The sequence below is a fragment of the Pseudophryne corroboree genome, chromosome 8, assembly GCF_028390025.1.
Source record: "Pseudophryne corroboree isolate aPseCor3 chromosome 8, aPseCor3.hap2, whole genome shotgun sequence".
NCBI lineage: Eukaryota > Metazoa > Chordata > Amphibia > Anura > Myobatrachidae > Pseudophryne > Pseudophryne corroboree.
The window spans coordinates 393,882,085-393,896,029 of NC_086451.1; the positions used below are offsets into that span (position 1 = coordinate 393,882,085).

Consider the following 13,945-nt stretch of genomic DNA (forward strand, 5'->3'; position numbering starts at 1 on the left):
TAGCAAAAAGAGTTGTAGTTTTGCTACTTAAAGAAAAACTACAATTCAAGCTGAATCGTGCCCGGTATTTGGTTGGTATGTGGGCCTGTCTATATTTATTAGTTTATTTCCATGGGTGTACACTATGTGAGTGTGTGAGAATTATTACTGTATTTCACTATAGGGTCTTTAAATAAAAACATAAAATGTCTATCATAGACTGTTCTTCATTCATGCGCATACACCAACATGCATAAAATAAATAACTGACACTGACACCAGAATAATGCTTGCCAATAAAATTGTCAGCTTTTATTAAACAAATGGTATGGTGGCAAGGAGGGACGGCCTATTTAAATAAAGTCCCTATTTATTCTAACCTTTAAAACCTTTTAACTGTGGCTGACCAAAACACAAGAGGAGGCAAGGGCCCAACTTCAGCCCGGCCTCCATCGCATAACAAGGGGGCTTTAAGGGCCCAATTTCAGCCCAGCCCCCATCACATCACAAGGGGAGGCTTTAAAGGGCCCAATTTCAGTCCAGCCCCTCACACATCACAAGGGGCCATAATGGGCCATTTGCCACCCCTTGTGTTACTTGCTCTTTATCGGGAATACCGTGGCCAACTCTTCACTCAAGGTATTCCCCAACTACCAACCAAAAGGTGCTCAGGTGTGTACCAACTCCACCGGAGACCGAAGCCCACCTGGTCCGATGGAACTCCGGCCCCGTAATGTATCAAACTCCACCACCTTCACATCTCCAGAGCACCTATAAAACTCTTTAAATTACAGCCACAATTTCAGGCCGTCCCAACCCGCCACAGTTTCAACGAAACCCCCGCCACCATGCCTCTACCTTAAAACTCTTCTTACTACTCCTAAACTCCTCCTACCTATCAATAAAATTCCTGACTAAAAACAGCGAACAACAGATCCTCCATAAAAATTTCCATACCCCTCAAATTCACGTGATCGGGCATAGCAGTCCGGGAGTACGAGTGCTCGTATGCCGCTGTGATAGAGCTGGGACCAGCAGATACACGGACACCACAGAGGAGAAAGGGAGAAAGCAGGTCGAGCACTCTCTGGTTGAAAAATCCCCTGGGTCCAAATTGTCCCTAAGAAAACAACAATCTCCACTCAGCAAGACACCCCCGGTAAGAGAGATACGGGAGGGAGGAGAACTTTCTAACACTCGGCAAGGAGTGAACAGTGCTAAGACAAAGCTATAAGGAATAATAGTCCCCGTTATGAAAAGCCCCCGTTAATTGCTACTACGGGTGGTAGGAGGACATTTAATATTGTTCTTAAAGAACACCTGCACTCTCTGGACCCAGTAATTAAGGGACTGCCATTTGGCTATTTAAATATAACCGGAGTGGATGACTAACCACATAAGTGAATAAGACTGCATGCCCGTGATTTTTGAGCAATACTAATTGATTAACAATTGATTTGCAATTTTAACGATCCATTTGTGATTACTGTGTTAAAGTTTTATGAATTGATATTTTATGTCAGTATATGGCCATATATGTTGTTTGTGGAATTAAAGTGATTTGTTTAATTGATTTGTGACTGGACAGCGCTTCCTATTGAAACTTTGGTTTTAATATTTTAGTCCCCTCAAATTCAGATGGACACCATCGGCCATGTAAAGATGAGGGGCAGAAACTAAAATTGAGGGATGTGGGACCACAAACCCCCAATATTCACTAATAGCCCTGCCCACCACAGAATTGATCCGGCGCCTAATCAACTCTATGGCAGCTGGTCTGTCCGCACCTCTCCAAACCATCGTGGGATAATGTCCGACCATCCCACACTCATAAAACATAACCTGTTCTGCAAGCTAACTATGTCCCTAACTATGGTTTTGCGAAGATCCAGATCACTCCTTTTGGTCAAATCACTTCCAGCAGCATGGAACACCACCCTCAGCCAGAGCCGACCATAGGCATAGACAAACTAGGCAATTTCCTATGGCATTTGGTATGCCTAGGGGCATCAGCAGCTTCTGCTGATTAAAATGATATGCGGCATGTCTATATTCTGTGTGTAGCATTTCATATGCAGATACAGCCACAGTTTCACTCATATAGGCATGCTGCATATCATTTTAATCAGCAGAAGCTGCTTGTGCATGCTAGCCACATAGCAATGCAAATAAGATGCATTTTCATTAAAAAAAATGTGCTCAACGTTAGCATTGAGGCAAGATTTAAGAGGACACATCTGTATCCAAGCAGATGCAGAGGTCACAGTGTTAGTGGCAGTGTGAGTGCTGTGTGCATGTGAGTGGGTTGGTTGTGCAGTAGTGATCAGAATATGTTTAAGGAGCATTATGTGTGTCATGTAAAAATGCATTAATAATGTGCAACATATGTGTAAGGGGCACTATGTGTGCCATTATGTGTATAAGGGCATTAACAATGTGCGGCATATGTGTAACAGGGTACTACTGTATGTGTGTCATTATGTGTATAGGGGCACTAATAATGTGCAGCAAATGTGTAGGGGGCACTATGTGTGTCATGATGTGTATAAGGGCATTAATAATGTGCGCCATATGTGTAAGGGACATTATGTGTAAAAGGGCATTAATAAAGGTTATCATAATGTGTAAGGCGCATTATGTTTATAAGGACATTAATAATGTGTCTCATATGTGTAAGGGGCATTACTGTCTGAAATTATGTGTATAAATGCATTACTAATGTGTGGCATTATGTGTATAAGGTGCTCTACTATGTGGCCTTGCATATAGAAAGGGCACTACTGTGTCATCTAATGTGAATAAAGAGCAATAGGGTGTGGTGCCTTGTGAATAAGGAGCAATTCAGTGTGATGTAATGTGAATAAGGGGCTCTACTGTGAGGTGTAACGTTTATAAGGTAAAGTGATACTACTGTGGGATGTAATATGAATTATGGACACTATCGCATGATCAAATGTGAATAAAGTGGCAGTACTGTGTGGTGTAATTGGAATTGGGGTTACTATTGTGTGGCAATGCCCAATCCCAGCTAGAAGATGCCCGTTTTTGGGCTGTGCTCCAAATGTGCGAACTGTTCCTATTTAAAATATAGTGAGTACAAGGACTGCTATGGGTGGGGGGTGATGGTGCTGGGAAAGAGGTGCAAGGTCAGAGGCAGAACCAGCGGTGGTGCTAGGGGGCACCAGCCAAAATCTTGCCTAGGGCATCATATTGGTTAGGGCCGGCTCTGCCCTCAGCGGGTATCCCGACTTCTCCAACTGCTGCCAAAATAGGGGCATGACTTGATCCCAGCGAAGTCCCCTCACACCGATCCATCTGACAAGATTAGCCTCAGGGGACTGAAGGCACTCCACACCAGATCTTTCACCATAGTAAACGTATGAGTGCCCAATGATCCATATCGGACACTCATCCAAGCGCAAATCTGAAAGTACAAAAACCATTCACAAAACCTTATCATACAAAAAACCCCTTAACACAAAAAACTCTTGAAGCAACATTACCCAAAAACATCCCATTATAAACTTACTAAAATAGGGTTTTGTTTTTTTTAAATAGTTTAATTTGGCCTCTAAGGTGATAATTTTTTAAGCGGGGATGAAAAGGGAATGGGTATGAGGGATCAGACTTGACGAGAGGCGAAAAACACACCTGCCAAGCGGGTATGAACCCCAAGGCTTAAGGCACTTGACAGGATAAAAAATTTCTCAAGACCCCCAAATATGGAGAGTGGCTGAAACCTCAAGTCTGATTTTTAATCCAACAGGTCAAAACCTGATATATTTCCGAAATACATCAGACTTCCACCTCCCCAGAGCTCTAATTTGCCCTCTCGAACAGCCTTCAGCGGCTGCTGTTGTCGCTGCACCTATCCGAAACTAATGGGTACCATATCTCGATACCGGCAAACCCATCATGCAAATACAACGTTCCAGCACCTGGGACAACTGGGACTGTGATCTATTAATTATATAACCCTTAGGAGGCTATATTTTATATTGAAAGGCTGTTGATTGTTTTATTTGATGCATATTGTAGGAGAATATTTATAACAATATAACTATATGAGCCATTATTACAATTGTTGCTTTTTAATAAGGTGTATTTGTTGTATTGAAACTGTATCCACTGTGCACAGTTGTGTTTCAAATAAGTATTACAAAGACAAAAGTAGTCTTTGGAATACTATGATGTCCACTGGTTATTGTCGGATCTATTATTTATAGAGACCCTTAGGATTGGTTTTAAATGTGAATGTATATAATTTTGGTGATTTTAAATATTTAAAAATAAAATATTCCTTAACACTGGACAGCACTTTCAATATATTCTTTTTGCTTGCTGTTCTATGTAAATATTGGGATTCAACACCCCAATTATTTGAGGGCAGCAGTCCGTTTTAAGAGGAATTGAACTAATGGTAAAGGTTCTGTGGGAATCAGATAATTGACACACACAATTCAGTTTAGCGCTTTCTTACTATTTTGGTATTTTGTATTAAAACTTACTGTACATCAGAGTTTTCGTTCCTATCTAAAACCAAAAGTTTCTAATATCCTTATAAATGAGAGCACATTATTCCATTAATGGTTCACTATTTTATATTATTATCCAGATATGACATTCAGTAATGGAGAGAAGTGGAAGGAGCTGAGACATTTTACCCTTTTAACACTGAGTAATTTTGGGATGGGGAAACGTAGCATTGAGGAGCGGATAAAGGAGGAGGCCGGGTATCTCATTGATGTTCTCAGAAAAACAAATGGTAATGTATATGAACACAATACTCTATATAGAGGGTCGATTAATTGACTCTTTATACGAATAAAAAATGATAGAGAAGGCAGTTGCCCTTTGTAACAAGGGGGTTAATTCCAAGTTGATCGCAGCAGGAATTTTTTTAGCAGTTGGGCAAAACCATGTGCACTGCAGGGGAGGCAGATATAACATGTGCAGAGAGAGTTAGATTTGGGTGTGGTGTGTTCAAACTCAAATCTAATTTGCAGTGTAAAGATAAAGCAGCCAGTATTTACCCTGCACAGAAACAAAATAACCCACCCAAATCTAACTCTTTCTGCACATGTTATATCTGCTTCCTCTGCAGTGCACATGGTTTTGCCCAATTGCTAACAAAATTCCTGCTGCGATCAACTTGGAATTACCCCCAAGGTACATTGCATTTTTTATTAAATTGAATACATATTAATATTAATTCATAGTGGTGCAAATAGTCCACCAGCTTCAGTCACCAGGTTAACAGGATCTTCATAATACTATTGTGGTCTGTTGTAATATTTAGACAGTTGTATTATTGATAGACTACTGGTCTAGGGTTGGCCTAGACCAGTAGTTCTCAAACTCGGTCCTCAGGACCCCACACAGTTTACGTTTTCCAGTTCACCTAGCAGGTGCACTGGTGTATTCATTGCTCAATTATACATTTCAAAAGATCCACAGGTGGAGCTGATTATTTCACTTGTGATTCTGTGAGGAGACCTGGACTGAGTTTGAGAACTTGTGGCCTAGATTGACCACTTCAAAATTGCTACACATGGACAGGTAAGATTTGGCTCATTAATAGATTATATATGGCTCTAAACTTTAACAGTGACTAGTGGCACTTGAGAAGTAATAGTGACTTTGTTGAAATACATTTTGGGAACTCAAAGAAGGGTTAATAAAAGCTGTCACAATAAGAAAGTCTTGAGACCTCATCTTCCACTAAAGTCATTAGTACCTTACATTGACAATATGGTTTTGGCAATACTATTACTTGTTACGATATCCACATTAAACCTTTCCATATCTGAAATACAGAATAGCAAATGTAAAAGTTCAAAATTGCACCTTGTATATTTGAATTAAAGCACCTACCCCTTAGGGCAACTTTGGCTTACTCAGACTCTCTGGGGTATATTTATTAACTTTCGGTTTTGGGTTGGATTTTTCCATCAGTTTTGCAAACCATCCATTTAATACAGGCAAAACCGACCAAAAGCCCAACTTTACAATGCTTTAGAACATCGGATCAACATTTACAAAAGGTCATTTTTAAAACCAAACAAAAAATTATGCCAAAAAGACAGGAAACCTGCACAAACAATACACCTGCTATTGGCTGTTAAGTTTGGGAGAAGCACTGAACAGATCACTATGATCTGTAATGGGTACAGCTAGGGGCATAGCCAGAACTTTGTGGGTCCCATAGCAACACTTTGAAGGGACCCCTGTCCCAATGCTTCTAGGGAGACAGCTATCCTTCGCAGTTGTTAATTTTATGCCTCATAATAGTGCCCTAGTGCGTAGTTGCCGATTCCATGGGTGCTCCTTGGCCCGAACACCCACGCAAAATAATGAGCACCCATGGGTGCCCACTGCAGCACTTTTCCCCTGTCCCGAGTGCTCCCCCTCCTCCCTGTCATAGTACTCCTCTCGGGGGGCGGAGTTTCGTGTTGTGAAGCGGAGTACTATGACAGGGAGGAGGAGGGAGCGGGTGGACAGGGGAGCTGGTGGGGGCTGGCTGTACACACCCCTGACAACAAGCATTACCCCATGCAAATAGCATTACACACCCCTAGCAACTAGCATTACACACCCCTGGCAACTAGCATTACCCCTGTCAACGAGCATTACACATCCCTGGCAACTAGCATTACCCCTGTCAACTAGCATTACACACCCCTGGCAATGAGTATTACCCCTGGCAATGAGCATTTCCCATGGCAACGAGCATGCCACCCATTCCAGAGCATGAAATCCCTGGCAACAGGCAAGACACCCAGCCCATGAAACCCCTGGCAATGAGCATGACACCCAGCGCATGAAATCCCTGGCAACGAACATGAAACTTAGCACGTGAAGCCCTTGGCAACAAGCAGGTAATTTAAAGGTAATCAGAAACTTTACTGTATTGCATTGTGGTGTGTGGCGTAATATGGTGCAAGGGGCATTACTGTGTGGGGCTTAATATGGTGGAATTTATATTTTTCTCTGTTGTGGTCGAGTACTGTTGGTGAAGGGTCAAATACTGGGGTGTAAGGTAGTCTTTTCCTGCAAGGTCACACCCATTTTAACGGGCGTCACAGGCTTGAGCACCCACCAGCAAAAACATAAATTGGCACCTCTTCTCTAGTGTAGTTAATTTTTTAACCATAGTAGTGCTGTAGTTAATGTTATGCCCCATCATAGTGCCCTAGCTTATTTTGCCAACCATAATAATGCCCTAGTTCATATTATGTGACATTGAAGGGCAGCCAGTACACATTATGCAACATAGTACCCCTAATTCACATTATGACATACAGTGTACCCAGTTCATATTATGCCTAGAGATGAGCGCCTGAAATTTTTCGGGTTTTGTGTTTTGGTTTTGTGTTCGGTTCCGCGGCCGTGTTTTGGGTTCGAACGCGTTTTGGCAAAACCTCACCGAATTATTTTTGTCGGATTCGGGTGTGTTTTGGATTCGGGTGTTTTTTTCCAAAAACACTAAAAAACAGCTTAAATCATAGAATTTGGGGGTCATTTTGATCCCAAAGTATTATTAACCTCAAAAACCATAATTTACACTCATTTTCAGTCTATTCTGAATACCTCACACCTCACAATATTATTTTTAGTCCTAAAATTTGCACCGAGGTCGCTGTGTGAGTAAGATAAGCGACCCTAGTGGCCGACACAAACACCGGGCCCATCTAGGAGTGGCACTGCAGTGTCACGCAGGATGTCCCTTCCAAAAAACCCTCCCCAAACAGCACATGACGCAAAGAAAAAAAGAGGCGCAATGAGGTAGCTGTGTGAGTAAGATTAGTGACCCTAGTGGCCGACACAAACACCGGGCCCATCTAGGAGTGGCACTGCAGTGTCACGCAGGATGGCCCTTCCAAAAAACCCTCCCCAAACAGCACATGACGCAAAGAAAAAAAGAGGCGCAATGAGGTAGCTGACTGTGTGAGTAAGATTAGCGACCCTAGTGGCCGACACAAACACCGGGCCCATCTAGGAGTGGCACTGCAGTATGTATGTATAAAGAAAGAAAAAAAAACCACGGTTAGGTGGTATATACAATTATGGACGGGCTGCCGAGTGCCGACACAGAGGTAGCCACAGCCGTGAACTACCGCACTGTACTGTGTCTGCTGCTAATATATAGACTGGTTGATAAAGAGATAGTATACTCGTAACTAGTATGTATGTATAAAGAAAGAAAAAAAAACCACGGTTAGGTCACTGGTATATACAATTATGGATGGGCTGCCGAGTGCCGACACAGAGGTAGCCACAGCCGTGAACTACCGCACTGTACACTGGTTGATAAAGAGATAGTAGTATACTCGTAACAACTAGTATGACGACGGTATAAAGAATGAAAAAAAAACCACGGTTAGGTGGTATATAATACAATTATGGTTGGACGGACTGCCTGCCGAGTGCCGACACAGAGGTAGCCACAGCCGTGAACTACCGCACTGTACACTGGTTGATAAAGAGATAGTAGTATACTCGTAACAACTAGTATGACGACGGTATAAAGAATGAAAAAAAAACCACGGTTAGGTGGTATATAATACAATTATGGTTGGACGGACTGCCTGCCGAGTGCCGACACAGAGGTAGCCACAGCCGTGAACTACCGCACTGTACACTGGTTGATAAAGAGATAGTAGTATACTCGTAACAACTAGTATGACGACGGTATAAAGAACGAAAAAAAAACCACGGTTAGGTGGTATATATTATAATACAATTATGGATGGACGGACTGCCTGCCGAGTTCCGACACAGAGGTAGCCACAGCCGTGAACTACCGCACTGTACACTGGTTGATAAAGAGATAGTAGTATACTCGTAACAACTAGTATGACGACGGTATAAAGAACGAAAAAAAAACCACGGTTAGGTGGTATATATTATAATACAATTATGGATGGACGGACTGCCTGCCGAGTTCCGACACAGAGGTAGCCACAGCCGTGAACTACCGCACTGTACACTGGTTGATAAAGAGATAGTAGTATACTCGTAACAACTAGTATGACTGACTATGACGGTATAAAGAATGAAAAAAAAACCACGGTTAGGTGGTATATATTATAATAATACAATTATGGATGGACGGACTGCCTGCCGAGTTCCGACACAGAGGTAGCCACAGCCGTGAACTACCGCACTGTACACTGGTTGATAAAGAGATAGTAGTATACTCGTAACAACTAGTATGACTGACTATGACGGTATAAAGAATGGAAAAAAAACCACGGTTAGGTGGTATATATTATAATACAATTATGGATGGACGGACTGCCTGCCGACTGCCGACACAGAGGTAGCCACAGCCGTGAACTACCGCACTGTACACTGGTTGATAAAGAGATAGTAGTATACTCGTAACAACTAGTATGACACTATGACGGTATAAAGAATGAAAAAAAAACCACGGTTAGGTGGTATATATTATAATACAATTATGGATGGACGGACTGCCTGCCGACTGCCGACACAGAGGTAGCCACAGCCGTGAACTACCGCACTGTACACTGGTTGATAAAGAGATAGTAGTATACTCGTAACAACTAGTATGACTGACTATGACGGTATAAAGAATGAAAAAAAAACCACGGTTAGGTGGTATATATTATAATAATACAATTATGGATGGACGGACTGCCTGCCGAGTTCCGACACAGAGGTAGCCACAGCCGTGAACTACCGCACTGTACACTGGTTGATAAAGAGATAGTAGTATACTCGTAACAACTAGTATGACTATGACGACGGTATAAAGAAAGAAAAAAAAATACCACGGTTAGGTGGTATATAATTATACAATTATGGATGGACGGACTGCCTGCCGAGTGCCGACTGCCGACACAGAGGTAGCCACAGCCGTGAACTACCGCACTGTACTGTGTCTGCTGCTAATATAGACTGGTTGATAAAGAGATAGTATACAACAATATACTACTATACTGGTGGTCAGGCACTGGTCACCACTAGTCACACTGGCAGTGGCACTCCTGCAGCAAAAGTGTGCACTGTTTAATTTTAAATTAATATAATATTATGTACTCCTTGCTCCTGCTATAACAACCTGCAGTGCTCCCCAGTCTCCCCCACAATTATTATAAGCTTTTATACATTGATGTGCAGCACACTGGGCTGAGCTGAGTGCACACAGACTGAGTCACACTGTGTGACTGCTGTGTATCGTTTTTTTCAGGCAGAGAACGGATATAGCAGAGAACGGATATATTAAATAAAAGTTAACTTAACAACAACTGCACTGGTCACTGTGGTAAACTCTGTCTGCACAATCTCTCTCTCTCTCTCTCTCTTCTAATCTATTCTAATGGAGAGGACGCCAGCCACGTCCTCTCCCTATCAATCTCAATGCACGTGTGAAAATGGCGGCGACGCGCGGCTCCTTATATAGAATCCGAGTCTCGCGAGAATCCGACAGCGTCATGATGACGTTCGGGCGCGCTCGGGTTAACCGAGCAAGGCGGGAAGATCCGAGTCGCTCGGACCCGTGAAAAAAAAAGTGAAGTTCGTGCGGGTTCGGATTCAAAGAAACCGAACCCGCTCATCTCTAATTATGCCTTCGCCTCATTTTGTGTCACATTATAGTGACCCATTTCATATTACAGTATGTAACATTATATAACCCTCCTGTTCATTGTATACCACATTACAATGAGCAGGTCCAGGGACGTACCTAGATATATTGTAGGTGCTAGGGCAAAAGTTTGTGAAGCCCCTATATATGACCCATTGGTGAAAAATGTACATAACACTTGTAACTGATAGGTCAGAGCTGGGAGGGTCCCTCCCAGCTCTGGGCCCCATAGCAGCTGCACTCCCAGCACCTATGGTATCCACGCTGGTTGGATAGATTGGAGCACAAATTTAGATGCATGCTATAATAAATGTAAGGGGCATCCTTAACAGTGACTGGGAGGTACAGGTATGGTGGCTAAAAAGATGCATGGTCATGTTGCATGTTATAGTAGTGTCGCTGAAAGTGGTTGCATAGCTGAACTGCTCACATAGATGATAAAGCAGAAAGCGCTGGCAAGCTGTACATTAAAAAGGTTTTATTTTAGTTCAAAGTATATAAAACATATACCGGCTGATCATAAAATTACATCAACTTCATTAAGCAAATCACAAATATTTCACACTAGGTGATTCATCGCGCCCTACGGGCGCTCTTCACACCGTTGCAAGGGGCTACGCCCCTTTAACCCCTGAACGCCTTTCCAGCGTTCAATATTTGTATTATATGGAGTATTACCATTGCACGACGAAAGGGTGTCCGATGGTGAAGGGGGGCGTAGTCCCTTGCGATGGGGAGGGGGTGGGGGATTGGGTACCATGGATGGGGGAGCGGTCCGGATGCGCTGCAGTTGGGGGAGGGGCAGCTGTCGCAGATGGGGGAGGGGTTCCTGAGGCGCTGCGGGTGGGGAAGGGGGGGTTCTGCGGGTGGGGTAGGGGGTCCAGAGTTTGCTGCGGGTTGGGGAGGGGCGGGTGTAAGGGTGCCGCGGATGGGGGAGGGAGTCTGGGGCGCTGCGGGTGTGGGAAGGGCCAGGTGTGGGGGTGCCGCTGGTGGGGGAAGGGCGGGTGTGGGAGTATAATGGGGTATATATAATGGGGTGGGGTGCACTTTGGGGGTATATATAATGGGGTGAGGTACACTGTGGGGGAGTATATATAATGGGGATGGGTACACGTTGGGGGCTATATATAATGGGGATGGGTACACGTTGGGGGGTATATATAATGGGGATGGGTACACTGGGGGGTATATATAATGGGGATGGGTTATGTATAATGGGGCCCTCACCTTCCCTGGCTAGCTTGCCTCTCTCCATCCCGCTGGTCGGAGCTTCTCCTCCTCGGCCCCCACAGGCAGGTGGCGCCGGAGCTGTCACTGGGTCCGTCCAGGGACCGGCATGAGGCCTACACTGCCGCCCAGCCTAGAGTCTGAGGATGCAGCCGGGTGCAGCGGGAAACACGGAGTGGGGGCCGTCTGGTCTGGGAGAGGAGAGGAGTCAGCGGGGAGAGCGGTATCCAGGGCACAGGGACCACTGAACTGCCCCCACCCGGGGCATATACAGGGGGCAGCCAGTCCTATACATAGCCCCATACTCCGAGGGTTACATTGCCACTAGTACCGCATGCTGGGGCTTATAGCATGGACATGCGGTGAGGTATTTGACCAGATATTTGCCAAGATCTGTGACTCATTTCGTAATGCTGTGTGACTCCGGCCAGCATTATACACTGAGTCACAGATCTGGGCAAATGTATAGGAGATGTGGGGGGGGGGGGGGGTAGATGTATGTACAGCAGGTACATATATATATATATATATGGGTAGATGTGTGTACAGCAGGTATATAGATGTGTGGAGGGAGTACATAGGGCAGGTATATATGAGTGGGGGGTATATAGGGCAGGCATAGGTAGGTATGAGTGTACAGCAGGTATATATGTGTGTATGGCGGGGGTACACAGGGCAGGCAGGTATGTGTGTGTGTGTGTGTGTGTGTGTGTGTGTGTGTATGTGTGGGTATGATGTGTGTACAGCAGGTATATATGTGTGTGTGGAGGGGTAGATGTGTGTACAGCAGGTGTATTGATATGTGTGGGGGGTAGATGTGTGTACAGCAGGTATATATGTGTGTGTGTGGGGGGGGTAGATGTGTGTACAGCAGGTATATATATATATATATATATATATATTTATGTGTGTGTGTGTGTGTGTGTGTGTGGGGGGGGGGGGGGGTAGATGTGTGTACAGCAAATATATATGTGTGGAGGGGTAGATGTGTGTACAGCAGGTATATGTGTGTGTGTGTGTGTGTGTGTGTGTGTGTGTGTGTGTGTGTGTGTGTAGATGTTTGTACAGCAAGTATTTAGGTGTGTGTGTGGGGGGGGGGGGGGTAGATGTGTGTACAGCAGGTATGTGACACCTGCCTAGGTAGGTACGGTATCCAGGCGGTATGTCCGGCCCCTTTCTACAATACTAAATTCCCAACTGGTGTCTGGGACAATCGACTTCACACTGCGAAATAATGAACTTTTTATTACACTGGAACGAAGAACCTCAGGAGTCGTTGATCCTATAATTACTTAAATGCTTTTAGTTAAACGGTGTAACTTTCACTCCACTATCGTATCTCTAAATAAAACATTTGACATTAGACGGTATACACTGCACGTTATTACACAATCAGTACAATTTCAGTTACCTTTGCCCTGCACGGTACCGTGTATAACCCAACTAGTTCACCCTTAAAGTTCAGCTGATCAATGTAGCATTGGTGCACAATGGGTACCTTATCCTGACTAGTTCCACGGTCTATATCTAGAAATGTGGCTAGTCACTGTGAGAGTCGGGGAGGTGAGTAGTAGACTCAGCGTGGAGGTGTTACATCACGGTTCAACAGGGGACTTAATCTGTTGGTTAACGGCTAACCTTATCAGGCAAATCCGAGTACAGAAATTAATTGTTCCCGACTGGCATGCGGTCCACCCTACGGGTTAGTGCTGATTCTGAGGGAAGATTACTCTGTGCCGGTGAGTCCGTTAGCTTATCCTTGTACCTAGTCTGTAGCCGCTCTTGCTGACTCAAGCCTTGCAGCTGATACTTTGTATACCTCTTTCTACCGCTGTGCAACTATTCTGTCGCTTTATAACACTGTGTTAGCTGTCCGTAGAAGGGTTATCATTTTCCAATAATCGGGGATACTGAAGTAGTATGATGCAGCTCAAAAACTCTTTGCCTCTGTTACGTGGGATGAAGCTATAGCTGTCCATAGGAGAGTGCTATATGGCCAGTTCAGTACAGGGACCTGGGAGAGAGTTCCTATGCAGCGCTCTATTGCTTGACCATGCCTACTGGTTTAAACTGGTGTAGGCACAATCATGACAGGCTGTGCGACATGCGGCTTTCACTAACCTAGTC

General features: G+C 44.2%; 1 protein-coding gene across 3 annotated transcripts in view; it reads left to right on the forward strand.

Annotated features, from left to right (window-relative positions):
- The window catches only part of LOC134949254 (cytochrome P450 2F2-like), a 272,832-nt gene that overhangs the window by 79,257 nt on the left and 179,630 nt on the right, over positions 1-13,945 (forward strand). For all 3 annotated transcript variants that reach the window (XM_063937735.1, XM_063937734.1, XM_063937736.1), the window contains exon 4: positions 4,595-4,744. In XM_063937735.1, the coding sequence (XP_063793805.1) occupies positions 4,595-4,744 (150 nt within the window). The remainder of the gene's footprint in view (positions 1-4,594; positions 4,745-13,945) is intronic.